This window comes from Callorhinus ursinus, unplaced genomic scaffold (genome assembly GCF_003265705.2).
Source record: "Callorhinus ursinus isolate GAN/ISIS: 27379988/994484 unplaced genomic scaffold, GSC_fseal_2.0 scaffold48, whole genome shotgun sequence".
In the NCBI taxonomy this organism is placed as follows: domain Eukaryota; kingdom Metazoa; phylum Chordata; class Mammalia; order Carnivora; family Otariidae; genus Callorhinus; species Callorhinus ursinus.
In genome coordinates, this window is record NW_027397110.1 from 7,028,743 (window position 1) to 7,050,947 (window position 22,205).

Below are 22,205 nucleotides of genomic sequence, written 5' to 3' on the forward strand. Positions count from 1 at the left end.
TCTCTCGCTGTGTCTCTGTCAAATAAATAAAATCTTAAAAAAAAAAAAGAAAATGATGTATGTACTGAACAGTTCACTGCATTACTACTTATAGCCCCTAAAACTAAAAGCAACTTAACATGTATAATTTCCACTTGGTAGGAATGATAGTTTTAAGCACTATGTAGCAATGCAGGAAATTGTCTATGATACAATAAATGAAAAAACTGGTGATATGTTACATACACACTGACTACAATGCTATAAAACCCATGTTCACAGGGGAAAAAAGACCAAAAGGAAATGCACTAACATCATAAAAAAGTCTGGGTTAAGACGGAGAATTATTTTCGCCTATAATTCCCCAAATCTGTATTAAGGTGATGTGTGGATGAAAAGCGATGGATAGCAAGCTGTTTTCAGCTGGCACAGAGAGAGCTGGAGTCCCCTGGTGTCACTGTATTTTTGTCCTTGAACTCCAATTTTGCAATCCAACATTCCAGTGAGGGCACCACCCTCACATGGCCAAAGAGCCGGGGTGAGCCTGCCCCCATGGGCCACTTCCCCATGTGCGGAATGAACAGTGAAAGCCCCATGGGACGAAAGGGAACATTCCAGCATGGGAGTCCTGAGATCTGGCCTCCTGGCTCGGTCACTAGGTACCCTTATAGTAATCTCGCCTCTCTGTGCCTCCCTTTCCACGTCTATCAAACGGGAGAAGTGGATCATTCCAGCTGCATCAAAGCCACCTGAGAGGGTTCAGCTTCTAGACCCTATCACTCCCGGACTTCTCCCTCAGAATCACCTGGGGTGGAGCCTGAGCGTTGGTAAAGACTCCCAGGTCACTCTGATACTGCCATGTCTGGGAACCACTGGACTAGATGTTCTCCAAAGCTTTTTCCAGCTCAGAGATTTTGTAAATACTCTTCCCCAGCAAGCAGGCTCTCAGATAAATCCATGTATTCCCCAAAGGCCCAGAGGAAAACGTAGGAATGTCAGAATAGATTTATCTGTACCAGGGAAGAAAACCCCAGAGCGAAGGCTTTTCTGAATTAGCCATAGCCATAGTTTACACACGGGTGAGGATGCAATGCTATGTGTGTATGCGCACATAAAACGCAACCCAGTATGGAGGCACAGAAAGCACAATAGACTCAGGACACTACCTGTTTATTATTGGCCCCATGACTGGCCAATGCTCACTCTATTTTAAAATATTAATAAAATAAGGAGAATAACCCCTGTCCAGACTACCTCATTTAACAAACAATGAACACCTCCCTAGGTGCCAAATACTGTTAGCACATGGTTCCCAAACCTTTCCAAGTTAAGGCCCATGAACAAAATAACTCATTTTGGACAGCACAGCTAGGCAGACAGACCAGGCTGCTGCTGGGAGGCAACTGGCTGGGGGGCGGGGGGGGGGGGGGGTCAGGATCTCTGCACACCTGTGTCCCATTTGCTACAGCATGCCTGAGGAAAGCTTAGCTGTACCCACTAAACTCCAGACCACCACCATGCTGTCCCTACACGCAGGATCACAGTCTGGTGGGGTGACAGACACGGAAACAGAAAGTGTGGAAGTGTTAAAGTTGCTATTGTAGACATTACGTCCAAAGTTCAGCGAGGGCACGGAAATATGAGTGGTCAAGTGAAAAAGAGGTCAAGACGTTCTCTAAGATCACGTTCAAGTTCAAAAAAATTGGCTACAAATGCAAAAGCCAAACAGAACGACTCACTTAAAATCACGCATTTGTGGAGTCATCATGGAAGGAAAGTCATTCAAAGCCCACTGTATCCTCGTGTAGCCACCTCAGAGGGACAGTCCTATCAACTTCCAAATACTGCACAGAGGATGTTCTGAGCTAACAGGAGCTTTAGAGAGGGGGCTTTCACATGCTGACTGAGAACACACACACAATATATATACATTTTATTTTGTGATCCAGGCCAAATTTACTCCCAGGGTGGTGTAACTAAAACAAGTTTCACTAAACAACACTCGCCAAGTGCAATGCACGCTGATACTTTTTTTTTTTTTTTTAAAGTAGGCTCCAGGCTCAATGTGGGGTTTGAACTCACAACCCTGTGATCAAGAGTCACATGCTCTACTGACTGAGCCAGCCAGGGGCCTCTAGTACTTTTTATTCTATTATTGTTTATATTGTGGTAAAATAAACATAAAATTTACCACTGTAACTACCAAATGGCCAGTTGGGCACATGCGCAGTGGAATCTAGTCCCAGAATTTCTCATCACCCCAAAGCAAAGCCCATACCCACCAGCAGTTGTTCCTTATTCCCTTCACTCTCCTTGCCCCAGCGTCTGGCAACCACTAATCTGCTGTTTCTACAGATCCATTCTAGCTAGTTCATATAAATTATACAGTACATGGCTCTTTGTGTCTGGCTTTTTTCCTTTAGCATTCTAGATTTTTTTTTTTTTTTAGATATTATTTATTTGACAGAGGGATAGACAGAGCCAGAGAGCACAAGTGGAGGCAATGGCAGAGGGAGAGGGAGAAGGAGGCTCTGCAATGAGCAGGGAGCCCGACGTTGGGCTCAATCCCAGGACCCTGGGACCATGACCCAAGCCGAAGGCAGACGCTCAGCCCTCTGAGCCACCCAGGCGCCCCTAGATTATCTGTTCGTGAAGGCAAGTTGCACCCCATTAATTCATGATCAGATGATGGGTCAGGAAAGGCAATTTGAACAACACCTTACAGAACTTACAATTTAAAAAACGAGTTACAAATGTCAGAGCCAAATAACTGTAAGACATGACTGGCTCACAATCGCCCTGGGCCTTTGCTGGGCATTATCAGGCTCTCTGCAGTGTTTAGTTCAGTCTGTGGCACCAGAGGAACCCAAGCCTCAGCCACCCACTTGGTGCCTCTCTGCACACAGCTATCCACCAAGAAAATTGGAAAAATAAAAACAACACAGCAAGTTTTTTTAAGAAGTCAAATTTAATGGGGTGCCTGGGTGGCTCAGTTGGTTGAGCGTCTGCCTTCGGCTCAGGTCATGATTTCAGGGTCCTGGGATGGAGTCCTGCGTCTGGCTCCCTGCTCAGCGGGGAGTCTGCTTCTCCCTCTCCCACTCCCCCTGCTTGTGTTCCCTCTCTCGTGGTCTCTCTGTCAAATAAATAAAATCTTAAAAAAAAAAAAAAGTCTCAGTAGCAGCCAGAAATATGAGAAGGGGTGAGCACAGCTGACTGGGGAAAAACATCTGTCTTCACTGCTGTTCTCTGTCCCTTTTCCCTCCTACCACAAAACCTTATTCACTCACTTATTCATCTGTCTAGCCATCAAATAGTTATTGAGTGGCTACAGGTGCCAGGCACTGTTCTAGGCACTGGGGATACAGCAATGAATAAAATGATCCTCTTGGGACTGACATTCCCGGGGCCTTAGAGGAAGTCAGACAAAGAGACAGACAGAGACGCAGAAAAGAGTAAAACCTCAGTCAGATGTTGATAAGTGTCATGAGAGATAATGAAACAGCAGCAATGGGAAAAAGAGCCAGGGCAGTGGGGGGAGGTGCCATTTAAAACAGGATAGCTGGGAAAGGCTTCTTTAAGGCTTCTGTGAGAAGGTGACATTGAACAATGACCTGACAAAAGATCCAAGCCAACCTACAGAATGAAAGAAAAGCATCCCCTACAGAAAATCTAAGGGGCCTCTAAAGTGAGGTGGTAACTGTTGTGTTCAAACAACAGCAAAGAGAGATATTTGTACACCCACATTGATAACAGCATTGTTCACAAGAGCCAGAAAGTAGAAGCAACCCAAGTGTCTACTGACAGATGAATGGATAAACAAACTGTGATGCATACATACGATGGAATATTCCTTGAAAAGGAATTTTAGGGTGCCTGGCTGGCTCAGTCAGTGGAATAAATAAAAGATTTTATTTTTAAGTAATCTCTGCACTCAACGTGGGGCTCGAACTCACAACCCTGAGATCAAGAGTCGCACACTCCACCGACTGAGCCAGCTGGGTGTCCCTGAAAAGGAATTTTAAAAGCCTGAAAAATTCTGACACGTGCTACAACATGGGTGAACCTTGAAGGCATGATGCTAAGTGGAATAAGCCAGTCACAAAAGGACAAATACTGTATGAATTCCAGTGATTCCGGCAGTAATCAAACTGATACAGTAGAAAGTAGATGGGGCGCCTGGGCGGCTCAGTTGGTTAAGCGACTGCCTTCGGCTCAGGTCATGATCCTGGAGTCCCGGGATCGAGTCCCGCATCGGGCTCCCTGCTCAGCAGGGAGTCTGCTTCTCCCTCTGACCCTCTTCCCTCTCGTGCTCTCTCTATCTCATTCTCTCTCTCAAAATAAATAACTAAAATCTTTAAAAAAAAAAAAAAAAAAGAAAAGAAAGTAGATGGTAGTTGCCAGAGGCTGCGGGGAGGGGGAAGTAGGGAATTAGTGTCTAAATGGGGACAGTTTCAGTACAGGATCATGAAAAAGCTCTGGAGATGGATGGTGGTGATGGTTGCTCGACCGTGAATGTACCTGACGCCACTGAACTGTATACTGAAACCGGTTATTTAAAATTACAAAACAAATGGTTGTAAAAAATTAAAAAACAAAACAAACAGCAAAGAAGCCAGTGTGGCCAGAGCAGAATAAACAAAAGGGAGTGAGGTAAGAGGTAGCAAGGATTCAAATTGTACAGGACCTTGCAGAATTTAGTAAAGATTCTGACTTTACTTTGAGCGAGGAGCTAATGAAGAATTCTGAACGGGAATCAACGTTCCGACTTTTTCACAAGGATCTCCAGCAGGGAGACCAAGTCGAAGGTTAGTGCAACAGCCCGTGAAAGCTGGTGGTGATGTGGACCAGAGTCAGAGTGGTAGAGGTGGTGAGAAGGGGCTGGAGTCTGGATATATTCGGAAGGTAGTTAACAGTTAAGATTTGCTGACAGATTGGCCAAGGGGTGTGAGACAGGAGTCAAGAACATCACTGGGTTTGGGGCCTGGGTAACTGGAAGAATGGAGCTGCTACACACTGAAACGGGGTGGGGGGCGCGGGCAATAGAAGAGCAGGCTTGAGGGTGAGATCAGGAGTTTGCTTATGGAGAGGACCCTTGGGTGGAGATGTCAACGAGGCAGTGGGATTTTTATCCTAGGCCCCACCCCTCTAGAACCCTGCTAAGTAGTTCATCTAGAATCATGGATTATCAGAAGCACAGGTAAGCCCAGATCACCAAGTATTTTACTTCATTTGACAGATGAAGAAATGAAAGCTGGAGGTCACATACCTAGTTAACAGAAGTTAGGAGAACTCAAGCAACTCAATTCTCAAGTCAGTGCTTTTTCCACCACAGTACTTCCCTAATTTAAACTAAAGTGATACAGGTTCATTCAACAAATATTTATCAAGCCCCAGAATTTGTGCTGAATTAATGAGATAAGATAGGCACGTCCCTGCCTATGCTGAGTTTACAGTTTGTGGAGAAGACAGATACAAAGTAATCACTCAGGGGACCATATAGGCAGCTAAGTCAGAGAAGGGTTACAAAAAAAGTTAATAGTTGTAACAGTAGAAAGTGGGACAACCTAAGCTAGACTGGGAGAAGGGTTAGGGTGATATTAATCTAAGAACTGAAACATTATAGGAGTTAGCCAGGCTAACTCCAGGGAAGGGAGTCCAAGGAAACTTGCAGGCACAGAGCAGCATGTGCAAAGGCCCCATGGCAGGAAATCACCTATAACTGAATGAAGACAGAGAAAGCCAGCTTGGCTGGAGCAAAGTGAGCAAAGTGCAGCAGAAATGGCAGAAAATAAGGCTAAGAGGTAAAAGGCAGCCAGGTATCATAAGGGACCTTGTAGGAGTAGGAGAAAAGTACCCCAGCAACCTTGAACCACATGTGGTTTGTCTGAGTCTTGCCAGAACACCTTCTGATGCCCCTGGAACACTAGATGGGAGGCCTCTAAAGGAGATGCCATGAGGCTATCTCCCACTTGCCTCCTTATCTCCCCTGGGAGACTATTATGAGACAGTTTCTCCTGTCTCCCAGAATCTGATTAGGTATGAAGCTTTCTGCCCTGGACCCTTCAGACTACAGCTGCAGAATATAAACCCACTTGAGCTGCAAGAGGGTACCCACAACATGTGTGCAGTCATCGGCTCCTTTAGCTTTGGTGTAGTCCATTTGGTGTGTGGGACTGGGACCCAGGGAGTTGGCACCTTTGGTTTGTTCTTGTCGTCTTTTGTCAGCAAAGAACTGTCTGTTTATGAAAGCGCCTCACTGTACCTTTACCAATCCAATCATTCAGGTCTTGACCTTGTCTTGTAAGTGTGTGTGAACTTTACAGCAGGACATGTTAATGTTTAACTTGATCCTAAGAGCTGTGGGAAGCCACAGGAGGTTTAAGCAGGATCATGACTGGATCAGATTTACAAAAAAAAAAAAAAAAAACACTGTGGCTGCTAAGCAGACAATGCATTCAAGAGGAACAAAAGGAGAATAGGTTGATGGTGGCTTATCACGTACCCTCTTTACTCTAGGAAAGGGGTCTGTGCATTGTAACACTTGAACACCTATTATGTGCCAAGCAACAGGACACAGACACCAAGGAAGACAGTCCCTAAGCTAACAGACCTCAGTCTGACCAAGATCAGCTCATAAACATAACCAGTTGTCACCTGTGCAAAAAGGAAGCACCGGCCAGAGGCAGGAGGGCTGCAGAGGGAACAACAACCTCGGCTTGGGAAGCCAGGGCAGGATTTCACCGAGCAGGGCTGTGGAGGATGAACAGGACTTTGCACGGCACTTGAAGAAGACACACAGTATGTAAAGATACAGAATCATCAAGTCAAGTGTGCAAAAGCTACTAGGCACTCAGAATGGTAGGATGTACAGACAAAGCAGGAAATAGTGGAAGGTCGGGCTGGGTGTAGCTGACTATCCTAAAACTTGAATTATAACCTGTGGTTTACAAGCAGCACAGTGAAAAGAACTTAGATCCAGCTCCAAAGCCCAGCTCCACCATTTACTGGCTGTGTGACCTTAAGCGGGCTTCACCTTTGAACGCAGTTTCCTCATTTGGAAAAAGGGAGTAATAGCTGCATATTATGTGACCTAAGAAAGGACATGATGGAGGTGCCTGGTTGGCTCAGTCCTTAAGCATCTGTCTTTGGCTCAGGTCATGATCCCAGAGTCCTGGGATCGAGCCCTGCATCGGGCTCCCTGCTCAGGGGAGAGCCTGCTTCTCCCTCTCCCACTCCCCCTGCTTGTGTTCCCTCTCTCGCTGTGCCTCCCTCTGTCAAATAAATAAATAAAATCTTAAAAAAAAAAAAAGGACATGAATGGGCTCCTCTCAAACAGCAATTATTATATGAAATGCTAAAAGCAGTTTAAAAAAAAATAGCACTTACTAGGGTTCTTCCAGCCATTTCAAAAAGTAGGACACATTTCATAAAGAAAAGTTAAAAAACACATAAAACACAACTTTACAGACTCCCTGAAGCTCATCCAGGGATATCCACCAATACCACCACTGCTCCCACCAGACTCCCTGGCCTGACACCAGGTACCCAGTGGTACTGAATACGCAGTGACTCCAAGAGAGGCAGCAAACACCTGTTCCATGCCAAATCCACCCCTCCTCACAGTCCCCAGTACCACAGTACCCACTATACCCACACTGAACAGGTGTCATGGCTGAGGTTTCTAAGCAAAGACCATTAGTAGTAATATTTAATACTTCACACTGAATGCCAAGTTATAAGTGCTCTACATGGATGAAGAGCCCTCTTGTAATAACATGAGCCCCATTTAACAGATGAGGAAATTGAGAGCTGGAGAAGGGTGACAACTTGCCCAAATTCTCACAGATAGTGAATAATAACACCAGCATTCAAACACAGCCTAGCTCTAAAACCCTAGCACTGAACCCTCCCAGTGTCTCTTGCCAATTCTAAGTACAGATCTGGACACAAATGAATTAAAACAAACAAAATCAAAATGGAATAGATGCCAAACTGTTACCAACAGCTCTCCCTGGAGGGTGAAATTATGGGAGCATTTTAACTTTTTTAAATTTAAGTGTGAACCTTTAATACTACTGTACGTACGTCTGTTTTAGGATCAGAAAAATATTTTTAAAGAAATAGAAATCATGTTTCTAAACACCACACTGTTTCCTACAATGGGCAGTCTACTTTGGATTATTAAAAAGCAGAAGAATGAAGGCAGATGTTTTTTAAAGAACATGACCGCTTCCCTCCACCCCCATTATACAAAAGTAATTGGCAAAAATCTCAAAGATTTACAACATAAAGTGCAGGCAAGGGTTTGAAGGAAAGAATAACCTTGAATTTTGCTATCAGAAAACACTAGTAAAGTATTCTCAGTGGGAACTGGCAATAGCTACTAGAACTCAGTATACTTGTGACTGAGCAAGTCCGCTTCCCCAGGCACCCCTATACCACGCACAAGAAGGCAGCTACAAGAATGTTCACTGCACCATGAAGCAAAATATTTAAAAAACTAGAAACAACCTCGAGGTGCCTGGCTGGCTCATTTGGTGGAGCATGTGACTCTTGATCTCGGGGTTGTGAGTCGGAGCCCTACACTGGGTGGAGAGATTACTTAAAAACAAAATCTTAAAAAAAATTAGAAACAACTTAAATGTTCTTTTTTTAAGTTACATTTTATCCACTTTGTGGAATCCTGTAACACTTTGGGAAAAATCTCTAAGATTCGCTGTTAAAGTTACAAATAAAACATACAACATACTGCTTTAACACTATTTCTGTATGTATTGTATGTTCACAGATATGCACCTAAGAGGACATACCCTGATCTGCTATTACTCCTGGAGAAGGAGGTAAGTTTAGGAAAGTTCTGGCAGAAAAGAAAGATTTTAGCTTTATCAAGAGTGTTCAGGGGCACCTGGCTGGCTGGCTCAGTCGGTGAAGCATGCCTCCTGGGTTCCAAGTTTGAGCCCCCTGTTGGGTGTAGACGTTACTTAAAGAAAAAAAAGGGGCGCCTGGGTGGCTCAGTTGGTTAAGCGGCTGCCTTCGGCTCAGGTCATAACCACAGGGTCCTGGGATCGAGCCCCGCATCGGGCTCCCTGCTCGGCGGGGAGCCTGCTTCTCCCTCTCCCTCTGCCTGCCTCTCTGCCTACTTGTTCTCTCTCTGTATCTCTCTGCCAAATAAATAAATAAATAAATAAATAAATAAATAAATAAATAAATAAAAATCTTTAACAAAAAAAAAGAAAAAGCGTTCAAATATTTATAAGAATGTAAAAAAAAAAGCATTCAAATGTTTATAAGAATGTCCTCATTTTTGGGGCGCCTGGGTGGCTCAGTCGTTAAGCATCTGCCTTAGGCTCAGGTCATGATCTTGGGGTCCTGGGATTGAGCCCCCACACTGGGCTCCCTACTCAGTGGGGAGTCTGTTTGTCCCCCTCAGTCTCCTCTCCACCCCCCCACCCCCTGCTCCTGCACTCACACGCTCTCTCAAATAAATACAATCTTTAGGGAAAAAAGAATGTCCTCATTGCTGTTTTTATGATTATAAATACACATATTATTGCACATGTTTTTAACCTGGATTGTAAAAATTTAAAAACATTGGAAGGAAATACACCAAAATGTTAACAGTAGTTATCTCTGGGTAAAAGGGGGGTTTTGCCACAAATAATTATAGGCAACTTTTTTTTAAAAAGATTTTATTTATTTGACAGAGAGAGACACAGCAAGAGAGGGAACACAAGCAGGCGGAGTGGGAGAGGGAGAAGCAGGCCCCCCACGGAGCAGGGAGCCCAATGCGGGACTCGATCCCAGGACCCTGGGATCACGACCCGAGCTGAAGGCAGATGCCTAACGACTGAGCCACCCAGATGCCCCAACTTTTTTTTTTTTTTAAAGACTTTTATTTATTTATTTGACAGAGAGACACAGCGAGAGAGGGAACACAAGCTGGGGGAGTAGGAGAGGGAGAAGCAGGCTTCCCACAGAGCAGGGAGCCCAATGCAGGGCTCGATCCCAGGGATCATGATCTGAGCCGAAGGCAGACACTTAACAACTGAGCCACCCAGGTGCCCCTAATTATAGGTAACTTCTATGATATTCTCTATACCTCTGTATTTTCCAAGTTTCCTACAATGGGTAATTTCCTACAATGGGTAATTCATAAACAAGAAAAAAGTTAAGAAATTAATTTTACCTTAAAAACAGATATTACTGAGTCCTATAATATGCCAACAACTGTGGTTGGGGGTCGAGTAGTCTGGACCAGTGTTAAAAAAGGATGATGATTTGTGGGCATATTAAAAAAAAAAAACAACCTACTAAGATTTTGTTTTTATTTCCTAAATCCAAAAGTAAAACATAGTCAGTGCTCAGTTCCACCTGGCCCCGGGACCCAGAAACATTCCTGAGATCACTCCTAAGGCCTACCAACCCAGATGTCGCAACAACTAGGAAACAGAAAAATTGTTTCCCATACCTGGAGCCCAAGTCTCAGGTCTTGTGAAACTCTCATGGGTACATACCAGACCCTCATCTAGAAGGGGTACTTTCACTAAGCCCTCACCCTCCACTTCCTCTGGAACAAAGGAGCCTAGAGCAAAGCTGAGCAGAAACCTCTCTTGGGCAACCTCCCTAAGCCCCTGATTCAACAGGATGGGGCCAGGAAGCTCAGTTTCTTCCAGAAAGCCTATTCCACTCCTGGACAGTTCTAATGCTTTCCAACTGCAACAAATGCTTCTTGTACTGAACTGAAACATGCCTCAGTCACATCAGAATACAGATTCCAGCACCAGAGACTCTGCCCCCAATAAGCTGTGTAACCTCGTGCAGCCGTATTTAGCATCTAAACATCACCTTCTCTAAGTGGGGATAGCCTTCCCTGGCCGCAGTGAGGGCTCAGAGAGCACCTACAGGAAGCACCCAGTCCAGTGCCTGACACACGACAGGCCTCACTTCCTAGCCCTGCCCTTTGGAACCAGATCAAATGAGCCTAGTCACTCTTCCACACTTCAGCCTTTCAAATCCTTGAAAACTCGAATCGTGTCTTCAGCAGTCTAAGCATCCACACAGCATTTCCTCTGCTACAAAACAACGCCCTAATTTTACACTGGGTGGGAGTCTCCCATAGTAGCCAGATGCCCACAGATCTGTTTTGGAGTAAACAGCTGTTAGCTGCCACCCTGCTCCGTGCCAGCTACTCTGCTAAACCTTGATGGACGAGCTCAGCCTCCCTAACTGCGCTGAAGATGCAGAGGCCCAGAGACAGGAAGTGACCTGCCCAAGGTCACACAGCTGGGAACCTACAGAGCCCATGGTCTTCTCATGGTGCTCCAGAAGGTGTCTCCCAGCCTCTGCTCTGGCCCAATAGCCAGGCGGGCTCAGCCCTCAATGGGGGGCTCTTGGTCCCAACCGCTGAACTGAAGTGTCTTTGGTGGAGTCTGGCTCCTGGGTCCTGGTAGTGCCCCCTCCCTTACTGGATGAGATCCAATCTCCAGGGCTCCAAGGGAGTAAGGGAGACTCTGCTGATCCTGCATTTATTGACACAGAACAAATTCTGAAGGAGGAAACATACCCAAAGTGGACCCCACTGGGGAGCCTGGTAAGAAATGAAAAGAAATGAAACAAAACTATGCCAGACAAGATCACAAAGGTTATCTTATGTCACCTTCCCAACAAGTGTGCCAAGTAGAATTGTTACAGGTCAGCTTGTCCCTTGTACAGAGAGAAAATGGAGACTCAGGCAGATGAGAAAGTAAATTCCACTAAACTGTAAGCCCCCTGAAGGCAGAAAACCTGTCTAGTCACGTTACCATGCATACTCAGAGCCTAGAACAATGTCTGACACACAGAAGTTCAAGAAATACTTGGTGATGAAAAAGATGAAGGCAGAGCCATAATTTGAAACTAAGCCTCTCCATCATGCTTTCAAATTCACATTTTGAGTGCCTCTAGCAGATGTGCTGAGCTGGCCGCACCCGTTCTCGGAGGCAAAGCATATGGAAAGGGGATCCACCCTGTGGCATGTTGTGTGCACACCCACTCGAAACTCTGGCCTTCCCAACTGGCCAAGGTCAGACATGTTACTCTCTTTCCAAAGGACACAAGTCTTCCCTTGGGACCACTTGTATAGAGAGAACAGTCCAAACCAAAGAGACTGACATATTCTCAGGCAAGAGGCCAGCCTGACCTTTGGTCCACCCTGTGAGACATGGCACACAGCAGCACTGCCTTGGAACCATGTGTCGCTGAGCACCAGAACTTGGAGCAAGCCAAGAAGCAGAAGTGGCTGAGCTCTCCCAATAGCCTGCGCTCCTGGAAGAGGCCTGGTCTCTTGAGGTAGCTGCTTCAGCAAGACAAAAAGCAGCCACCAGCCCTACACGGACCTGTCGAGCGCCATTTTGGAAACACTCCAACCCGTGCCAAGTCAAAGAAAGGGTATCCACTCTGGAGCTGGGTGGATCTGGCTTACAATCTCAGCTCCCCTAGCCACGGGACCTCAGACAAGATTTTCACCTCTCTGAGCCTCAGTTTCCTGTTCTATAAAATGGGGGTAAAAGAGCAGATATTTTTGTGAGGATTACAAAGAATGTATCACTTGTAAATGCAGAGAAAAAAACCATCTACAATGATAAAACACAAAATTCCTATCAGTGTTTGCCCTTGTGGACTGGAATGTAGAGAAAGAGTTTTTATGAATACACTACATTCTTTAAGGAAAAAATGTAAGAAAAGCACAGAGCTCATTCTGGATTGCTGACAGGCATTCAATAAATACTCAGTTCTCCTGGGAGGATACGTTGCCTGTGTATTACAGAAAGGACTAAGAAAGGGTGCTGTTTCCCACCATGTCCTCTACCCCCTTCCTCGCTCACAAAGACCAGGGACCCCAGAGCAGGTCCCAGGCACCAGGGTGGCACATTACCAAACTGAAATGGTACTGAAAAGGTCTCATCTATTCTCTCATGCTGCCTGGGCATGCCGTCCAACCTGTGCCCAGAGGTGGGGGAACGCGTACTTATTTCACCAGCAGGATGACTTCAGGGTCTCCCTAGGGTAAGGCCCCTATTCCTCTGACCATGACCCTCAGCAGCCTTCAGGCTCATAGCTGTTAGCTTGGAGCTGCCCCCGCTGTTCCCAGCAGGGAAGCCTCAGGCAGGGTCTGGCTTGGTGGGCCACAAGGAATGCCTGTCAGTCAGCAATGTCCTAAGAAAAAGCATCTTCCCACACCTCTGCTGCTTGGAACAATTCTCTCCCACCCCTGGGAGGCGAAGCCTGGCACCTCTCCCAAGAATCCAAAGCTAAACAATTCTCTCCCACCAGGAGGCAATCAGCTAGCCTGGTTGCTATGCAACTGGCAGGCACAAAAGGTGATGCAGTCCTTGTCAGAGGCTTGGGAAAGTGGCAGGGAGCTGGGTCTCTCCAAGTCAGCCTCTAAATGGGCTCCAAGGCAGAGAGTGTGTGTGTGTGTGTGTGTGTGTGTGTGTGTGTGTGTGTGTGTGTGTGTGTGTTCTTTAAGGAATTGCTTGATATATTCACTCATCTGCCTACTTGTCCTTTGCTGCTGGTGTCAGTGGCAGAGACTCCAGGCACACTGTGAACTGCATACAAATCCTGAGCCCTATTCTGGCCCCCAGGGCAAAGCACTGCACTAACACACTTAGGAAGGACATCTTTTGCAAGCTCAATAGGCTGCCTGTGAGGCTAACCCACAGCTCAGGCAAGGAATAAAGCTGCCTCTGTGGGACTCACCCCTCTAGCCTCTCCCTCTCAAGTCTGGCTGGTATTTGGGGCAGAAGGCAATCAAGGCCCCAAATAAACATACATCTAAACAGGGCAGGGAGCTAACTGAACTGTGTCCCCTACATCCAGCCTACTCCACAGAGGTCTACTTTCTACTCTCTGCCCTCAGGGAAGTACTCTGGGGAAACAGTGTGGTAAAAACCCTGGGTTCTGCAATCAAACAAATCTGCATTCAAAACCTGGCCCTGCTGCGTGCTAGCTGTGACCTCAGACAAGCCATTCAGCCTCTCTGGTTCTCAGGTGTTGTGAAGGGCAAATGAGGCAGTCTTTGTAAAATAAGACCTAGTTCAGTGACTGGTATCTCTAATGGCAGCGATGGTGTGGCACAGACTAAACAAGTCCCCAGGACACCCAAGTCCCACGATGGCCCAGCACACCCATTCCCTCCTTGCTTCAGCCCAGGGTGTTGTATAGTTAAGAAGTGACTTCCTCCTCGCCAGCGTATAAGCTCTTCCCCAGGCAGGGCCCTTGTCTTAAACCAGCTCCACAGCTCTCTCAATGAACAATAAGAACACCACAAATGTCCAGCAGAAGGTGAAGGAATCCAGCTACGCAGCACCGAGGTGTGGGGGATTAGAGGGGCTTCTGAGACCTCTTCGGTTCCTCCTGCAACTGGCCCCAGAATTCAAGCTCCCAATCAGAAGCTGTCCCAGTCTCTGCAGGATGGAAGCAGAAATACTCCCACTGGGCCCAACTTCCCCCAGGACCCAGGCTTTGATGATGAAAATAGTACAGATGTGGGGCACCTGGGTGGCTAGAATCGGCTCAGGTCATGATCTCAGGGTCCTGGAATCGAGCCCCACATTGAGCTCCCTGCTCAGCGGGGAGCCTGCTTCTCCCTCTGCCCTGCCCCCACCCCACTTGTGCTCCCACGCTTGCTCTTGCTCTCAAGTAAATAAAATCTTTTTTAAGATTTTATTTATTTGACAGAGAGAAATATAGCGAGAGGGAACACAAGCAGGGGGAGTGGGAGAGGGAGAAGCAGGCTTCCCGCTGAGCAGGGAGCCCAATGCGGGGCTCAGTACCAGAACCGGGGACCATGACCTGAGCCGAAGGCAGACACTTAACAAATGAGGCACCCAGGCATCCTGTAAATAAAATCTTTAAAGAAAAAATAGTACAAATGTAATTCTAAAGCTCATTTTCCCAATGTTGCCCTTCAACTTAGAGAATAAAATCAGGAAGCCAACAGATTCATTTCTGCCTCTTCTCCCAACTCTTAACAGCAGCACCTGAAAGGTTTTCCTGAACTACTACATACCGGAAGTCCATGAGATTAAGGGAGGAACAAGCAGTTTCCCTAGAGCCAGGCTTTTTTTTTTTTTTTTTTTTAAATATTTTATTTATCTGTCAAAGAGAGAGAGCGCGCGCACATAAGCAGGGGGAGTGGGAGAGGGAGAAGCAGGCTTCCCGCTGAGCAAAGAGCCCAACGCGGGACTCGATCCCAGGACCCTGGGATCACGACCTGAGTCAAAGGCAGATGCTTAATGAGCCAATCTTTTTTAAACATGAGAGCTCAGGGGTGCCATTCACCAAGGGCCTGTACCTGCACCAGATTTGCCCTGGGTGCTTTACACACACAGTCCTACTTAATACTCACAACTACCCTGAGAGGCAGAAGGTACTAAGCCCATCTTACAGATGAGGACACTGAGGCTCTAGAATGTTAACTATGTTATCCATGGCCTCACAGCAAAGGCAGAATTCCAGACCCAGCTCCAAAACTGGTGCCCTTTCCTTTGATCCAAGTTTTGCAGAATGAACCCAAGAAAAGCATTACCCATGCCTTTTGGAACCCCCCCAAAATAAAGAAGAGCATCTATGGGTTCATTGAGAAACAATGGAAAAAATCTGCCCCTATTCTCAATGTTAGAAAGGGCTTATTCCTTAAAATAATAATAATAATAATAAACCTTTTAAAGGGCCTATTCCTACAATAACATTAAAAACTATTCACAAATTTTTACAGTGTATTAGAGCTTAAAGAACTCTTCAAATATTATTAGCCTTCAGAACCCTTAATGGGAGGGTAGCAATTAATAGTCATGTTTTGCAAATGTGTAACCTGAGGGCCACAGAGGGCTGAAACCTTGCTTGAAGCCACAGATCAGGATAAGGATAGCTAAGTCCAAGGCAGAGGAAGTCTCTCTCAGGGTCGATATTCTTTGCGCTTTTTAAAGAATACAAGCAGCCTTCCCATAGTCCCTCCCGTCCTGCATACTGAGAGGCCCAAGGCCTACCACTGCCTTCCAAACCAGGTACAAGAAAAAACAAGTGTGTCAAACAAAGCTGGAGCCAAGGAAGACAGACCGCTCAAGCATCAACACTCACTTGAAGTACTGACCAGATGGCCCTCTGGGAGGCACCAGGTACCAGAAAAAGGCCACAGACAGAAAGACCAGGGCTCATTTCGGAAATGATGTTCATACTCAAGTGAGGGACCCCTGGGCAAGACACCTGACCCCATCCAGCTTCCTCACCTATGAAATACAGGTACTTGTTGAGAGTTGATGCAAGAATCAAGAATTTATGAACAAACTTTGGCCATGTTACAAGTACTATGCAAAACACATTACCAAATTCAAGTTCACCCATCCCTCAGTTGCTTAGGCCACAAACCTAGGAGTCATCTTTAATTATTCCCTATCCCTCACACTCCACGTCCAACCCATCTGCCTCCAAAATATCTCCACTACCAGAACCCTAGTCCCAGACACCATCACCACTCCCTGGATGATTCCAACAGCCCCCACTGGTCTCGCTACCTCCTCATCTGTCCCACTGTGGTTCATCATCCATGCAGCAACCCGAATGATTTTCTTCAACCATAAATCAGATCCTGTCACTCCCTGGCTTAAAACCTTCAAGCGGGGAGGGCTGGGGGACAAAACCTTCCAGGGGATTTTCATTCCACTTGGGGTAAACCCAAGCCTACATAACCCTGGCCCCCACCTCTTGCTCAGACTTTCCTCTCAACCCTCAGCCACCCTGGCCTTATTTTTCTGTTTTTAAAGATATCATTTTTTAAGGGTGCCTGCGTGGCTCAGTTGGTTAAGTGTCTGCCTTCAGCTCAGGTCATGATCCCAGGGTCCCAGGATCGAGCCCCACATCACTTCTCCCTCTCCCTCCCACTCCCCCGCTTGTGCATTCTCTCTCTGTGTCAAGTAAATAAAATATTTGGGGGGGGGGGAGAAGATTGTATTTTAAAGTAATCTCTCCACCCAGCACGGGGCTTGAACCCACAACCCTGAGATCAAGAGTTACACACTCCACCAACTAAGCCAGCCGGGCCTTATTTCTTATCTTCAACACACTAAGTTCACACCTACATCAGGTGCTTTGCACATGCTGCTCCTACTTGAAATCTCTCCTCCCAAAACACTGAAGGGCTGGGGCGCCTGGGTGGCTCAGGCGGTTAAGTGTCTGCCTTCAGCTCTCAGGTCATGATCTCGGGGTCCTGGGATTGAGCACCATGGTGGGCTCCCTGCTCAGTGGGGAGTCTACTTCTCCCTCTCCCTCTGCCCCTTCCCCCACCTGCTCGTGCTAATAAATAAATAAAAATATTTTTAAAAAAATACTGAAGGGCTGCTTTCTTATCAATTAAGTATCAGCTCAAATATCTCCTCTTCTGAAGGGCCGTCCCTAACCACCCCAGTTAAAGCCATTTCACATACATCCCCACACTTACCCTCTCTACCACAGGATCCTACTTTACCTTCCTCGTAACACTTAGTAGCTACAATGTTGTCCACTTCTTTATTTTGTTTGCCCAGAACTACAATATAAGATCCACTATTCTTGTTTACTGTTGCACTCTCGCAGGGTCTAGAACAGTGTTAGGCATATAGCAAAGCATTCCATGAACATTCTGGAAACAGCTAGTTCAAATGGCAACAATGTGCTCCCCTAGTTCTCAAGATGACACTACTCCCTCTGCCCAAATTTTAGATTGGAAGTTTCTTTACTCATGCGTTCAATCATTCATTCATTTACTCAACTCCAGTCAACAGCTGACTATAGGGTACCCAAGACGGTACAGTGACGTGCAATCAGAAGGACCCATTTCCTAATTCCCAAGGTGGTGGTGGTTGTTGTTTTAATATGGCACTTTATAGAGAACTTCTGCCAAATTTGTCAGACTCCTTTGTAGTTAAAGGCCATCTCGGATTTACATGTGAGGTTACAGGACTTCCCCAAGGTCACATGAGAACTCAGCAACCCAGTACCTCAAGGCAAAACCAAAGACCTAAGAAAAATATTTGCAAGTTTATTTATTATTTATTATATTATTTATCTACCATCCAGAGTCATGTGCACACAAATAAAAAATAAATACCAAAGAGTAAACGGGACTTTTCAAAATGCTGACTACCATTTTTTTCACTGTTTCTAACCTTACAAGCTGATGGCGGGCACTGTTAAACAGTGGAACACTTTCAACTTAAGGAGATCTGTTCTCAGGTTATGAAGCATTAACTGTACCCTGGTTGATAGGCTGAGTCTTGATGCCAAAGAGAAGCAGTATAGTATAGGTGCTAGGACCTCAGACTCTGGAATCAAAAAGGTATAGATTCAAATCACACCTGCTAACGACTAGTGATAAGGCCCTAGGCAGGTTTATTTCATGTTACTTAATTTAATTATACTTTATACAGCACTTACAAGGTATAGACAGGGTTCTAAATAGTTTGCAACTGTAATACAATAATTAAATAGGCCAGATGTACTATCATTATCTGTATCTTACAGGTGAGGGAAGAGGCAGAGAGAGGTCAAGTAATCTTCCCAGTCACAGCTAGGGAATATTAGAGTCAGCTTTCAAGTCAAGATAGTGTTATGCCAGAATCCAGGTTCTTAACCCTCATACTGTGTTCCTTCTCTAATCCTGTTTGTCTATTAGAGCTACGAGGTCTGCCCTATCTCACAGGATCATGTGGGATTACTGGCACACAGCAAGGCAAACATTAGCTACTCTTCATGGCAGTAGTAATTGTCATCATTCTATTACTGACCTTCACCTTTGGTCCAGCCGAGGGTAGAAGAAAAATATTTTGGCTGAGAAAGACTTCCAAGGCCCTCTGCAGTAAAACACATTAGAATATAGTACAAATTCCACGAAAATGGGACCTGTCTGCTTTGCTCATCATTGTATTCAAAGCGAGTGGTGGTTATTCAATAAATATGCAGTGAATGAGGTAGGAATAAACTGAACGCATGGGCAGGGTTCTGCAGCCATGACAACTACAGTAGTACCATCACTTCTCAAATCTAGCTAAATACAAAAGAGGTAAATTTACAAGATTCTCAGAGGACAGTGTTAGCTGTCCATTACTTAAGACAGCCTGGCTATTGGGAGGCAGTGTAGTATACTGCTACTCATTCATCTTAACTGAATGAACAACCAAGGATACCTGGATTTTAATCCTCACTCTGCTACTGGAAGTCACCCAGGCTCCCAAGGTCTTATATTATCCATCTATAAAAAAGGAAGTTGGACTACACGATGATCATAAACAAATATATTCCGTTTTCTTATCACTTCATAACAATGTGAATGGAAGCCTATTACCAAGTGCTCAATAAGCATTTATCAATGAAGATCATCCCAAACTGACAGATGAGGAAACTAGAATTCAAAAGTAATCTGCTCAAGGTCACAGGGTCAGGAAAGAATATGAACTATGGCCCAGATCTCTTTCTATACTAGTCTAACACTAATGCTTTCCAAAACCCCTTTTCAGTTCAAAAATACTGTAATATTAGTCCTCTCTTCCAAAATCACCAAATCTGTAATCATTTAACATCAAATATATTGTCTGACTTCACTACATCATGGGACAGCAGGATCAGGAAAAAACAACTACCTTTCTTTCTACATTATTAACCTAGAAAATCAAGAATTCTAAAGAGACGGGTACCTGGATGGCTCAGTCGTTAAGTGTCTGCCTTGAGGCTCAGGTCCTGAGGATCAAGCCCCGCATCGGGCTCCCTGCTCTGCAGGAAGCCTGCTTCTCCCTCTCCCACTCCCCCTGCTTGTGTTCCCTCTCTCGCCATGTCTCTCTGTCAAATAAATAAAATCATTTGTCTTAAATACTTACGATCTCTCAATTCCGGGCAAAGATAAGGGGTTTGCCCTAATTTTCTCTTTAGAATTTTTTTTTTTTTAAGATTTTATTTATTGGGTGCCTGGGTGGCTCAGTTGGTTAAGCGACTGCCTTCAGCTCAGGTCATGATCCTGGAGTCCCGAGATCGAGTCCCGCATTGGGCTCCCTGCTCGGCAGGGAGTCTGCTTCTTCCTCTGACCCTCCCCCCTCTCATGTGCTCTCTCTCTCTCTCTCATTCTCTCTCTCAAATAAATAAAAAATAATCAAATAAATTAAAAAAGAAAAACCCTCTTAAAAAAAAAAAAGATTTTATTTATTTATTTGACCAAAAGAGGCACAGCGAGAGAGGGAACACAAGCTGGGGGAGTGGGAAAGGGAGAAGCGAAGCAGGCTTCCCGCCAAGCAAGGAGCCGGATGCGGGGCTCAATCCCAGGACTCTGGGATCACGACCTGAGCGGAAGGCAGACGCTCAAGGGCTGAGCCACCCAGGTGCCCCGATTTCATTTTAAACCCTATGGTCTAAAAAAAAAAAACAAAACCCTAGTAACACAATGCTTCCTGAGAGTATAGCACATAACTTCTTTAATTTTATAATCAAAGCTATGCCACTTGATTCAAAGCAGATTCACGAAGTTAAATGTAAAAGGTTGTTAGAGAAAGTCTACTTTATTGCTTATTAACAAAATACATGCTTGAAGCACCTGGGGGGCTCAGTTGGTTAAGCGACTGCCTTCCACTCGGGTCATGATCTCAGGATCCTGGGATCCAGCCTGGAGTCTGACGCCCCTCAGGCCCCCTGCTCAACGGGAGGCCTGCTTCTCCCTCTCCCACTCCCCCTGCTTGTGTTCCCTCTCTCGCTGTCTCTGTCAAATAAATAAAATCTTAAAAAAAAAAAATACATGCTTGACATTGAAACCTTACATATAAAACCTCCCTAGTGTTGTTAAGTTAGGAGTGAAGAAAACCATCCGGCCATCACAGTCAATTTAATAGATGGTTCATAACAGGAGAGTCAAGGTCAAACTGTTGCGTCTCTTTATCCTCCACCTAATACTTGAAAAGAAACTAACTGAGCTCAAAATACTCTATACTAGTACTCTCACAAATACAAATGTGAGCCCAAGGATCACACTCTGGCTCACAGAAGACAGACTGACATGAACAAGAACAAAAGGGTAAGTAGTGCACATGCTCCGGCCACATCACCTCGGTGACACGCAAGAGAGCACAAACTTTCACCTACTTTCTAGCAGTTTTGTCACCTATCCAATGAGAATTATCACCTCACCAGATGATTATATGAATAATCAAATGATATGACAAGGAATTAGAACAGTCTTGCAATCTTGCAAAGATGAGAGACTACTGTTATCGTTACTATTTACTATGTCTGGTCCAGGAAAGTCCCCTCGCATTCTTGGCTATATGTTCCACAGGATCCTTTTAAAATGGAACAGGGTACTACTAATCTCTTCTACAGTCTCCAGGCCTGGCAATCGTAGATGCACCTGGCTAGCAGGACTCTGCTGCCGAGAGATGAGAAATGAGGCCTTCAGACTCTGGGCCTAGCGGGCTCCACAATGACCGCGCCCCCTCAGTCACCTTGTCCTCACCTTGAGGAACGGGGCAAAGACACCCTACAAGGGAGGAGAGTGCAGTCCTCAGAAAAGGGTGCCTCCACTCTTCACCTGACAGCCGCTGCTTAGACCTACGCTTCCCACGGGGCGGGGAGAGGACCGGGAGAGCCGAGCCGGGACGCCTTGACCTCGGGCGCGGGAGGAGCAGGCACCGACACTGGGCCCGCGGTCGGGACAGGTACACGAAAAGTCGGCGGGAGGTCGGGCCCGCCTCGCCTTGCCTCGCCCACAGCCGCAGGCACAGTAGGAAGCACCCCGCCCTCATGAACCCAGAGGGCCCTGAACTCGCTCACCTGCAGCCGGGTCACCAGTAGGCTGTAAGGCGCCATTTTGTGCACTGACAAAGATGAGGTCGCGTGAAAATGACGTGAACCACTGCGCATTTAAAGCTTTGGGGCAGAGGCGGGGCCTAAAGAGAAACGCATAACGGTGAAGGCGGAGCCTCCCTTGAGGGGCCAGATCCCGGCGAACGCAGTGGGCGGAGCTTCCGTGTTAGAAACGGAGGCCTGAAAAGAAAAGAGCTGCCTAAAAACACTTGCGGAAGTAGATACCGGACATATAAATGTGTCATCGAAGGGCAAATTTCAGTTGTCTCTTCCATCCAAATCTGGGAAAGGCATTTTTTTAATGACTTCCATGCATCTGCCAGGACCTGGCTCCCAAGCCACGACGGAAACTCCTACCGTTTAACTTG

At 45.9% G+C, this 22,205-nt stretch overlaps 1 protein-coding gene across 1 annotated transcript in view; it reads right to left on the reverse strand.

Annotated features, from left to right (window-relative positions):
- The window catches only part of ACO2 (aconitase 2), a 55,331-nt gene extending 33,132 nt beyond the window's left edge, over nt 1–22,199 (reverse strand). The window contains exons 1-2 of the mRNA XM_025881525.2: nt 22,063–22,199; nt 21,805–21,920 (exon numbers count right to left, since the gene is read on the reverse strand). Coding sequence (XP_025737310.1) covers nt 21,805–21,894 — 90 coding nt within the window. The 5' untranslated portion in view covers nt 21,895–21,920; nt 22,063–22,199. The remainder of the gene's footprint in view (nt 1–21,804; nt 21,921–22,062) is intronic.
- Nucleotides 22,200–22,205: the final 6 nt, after the last annotated feature.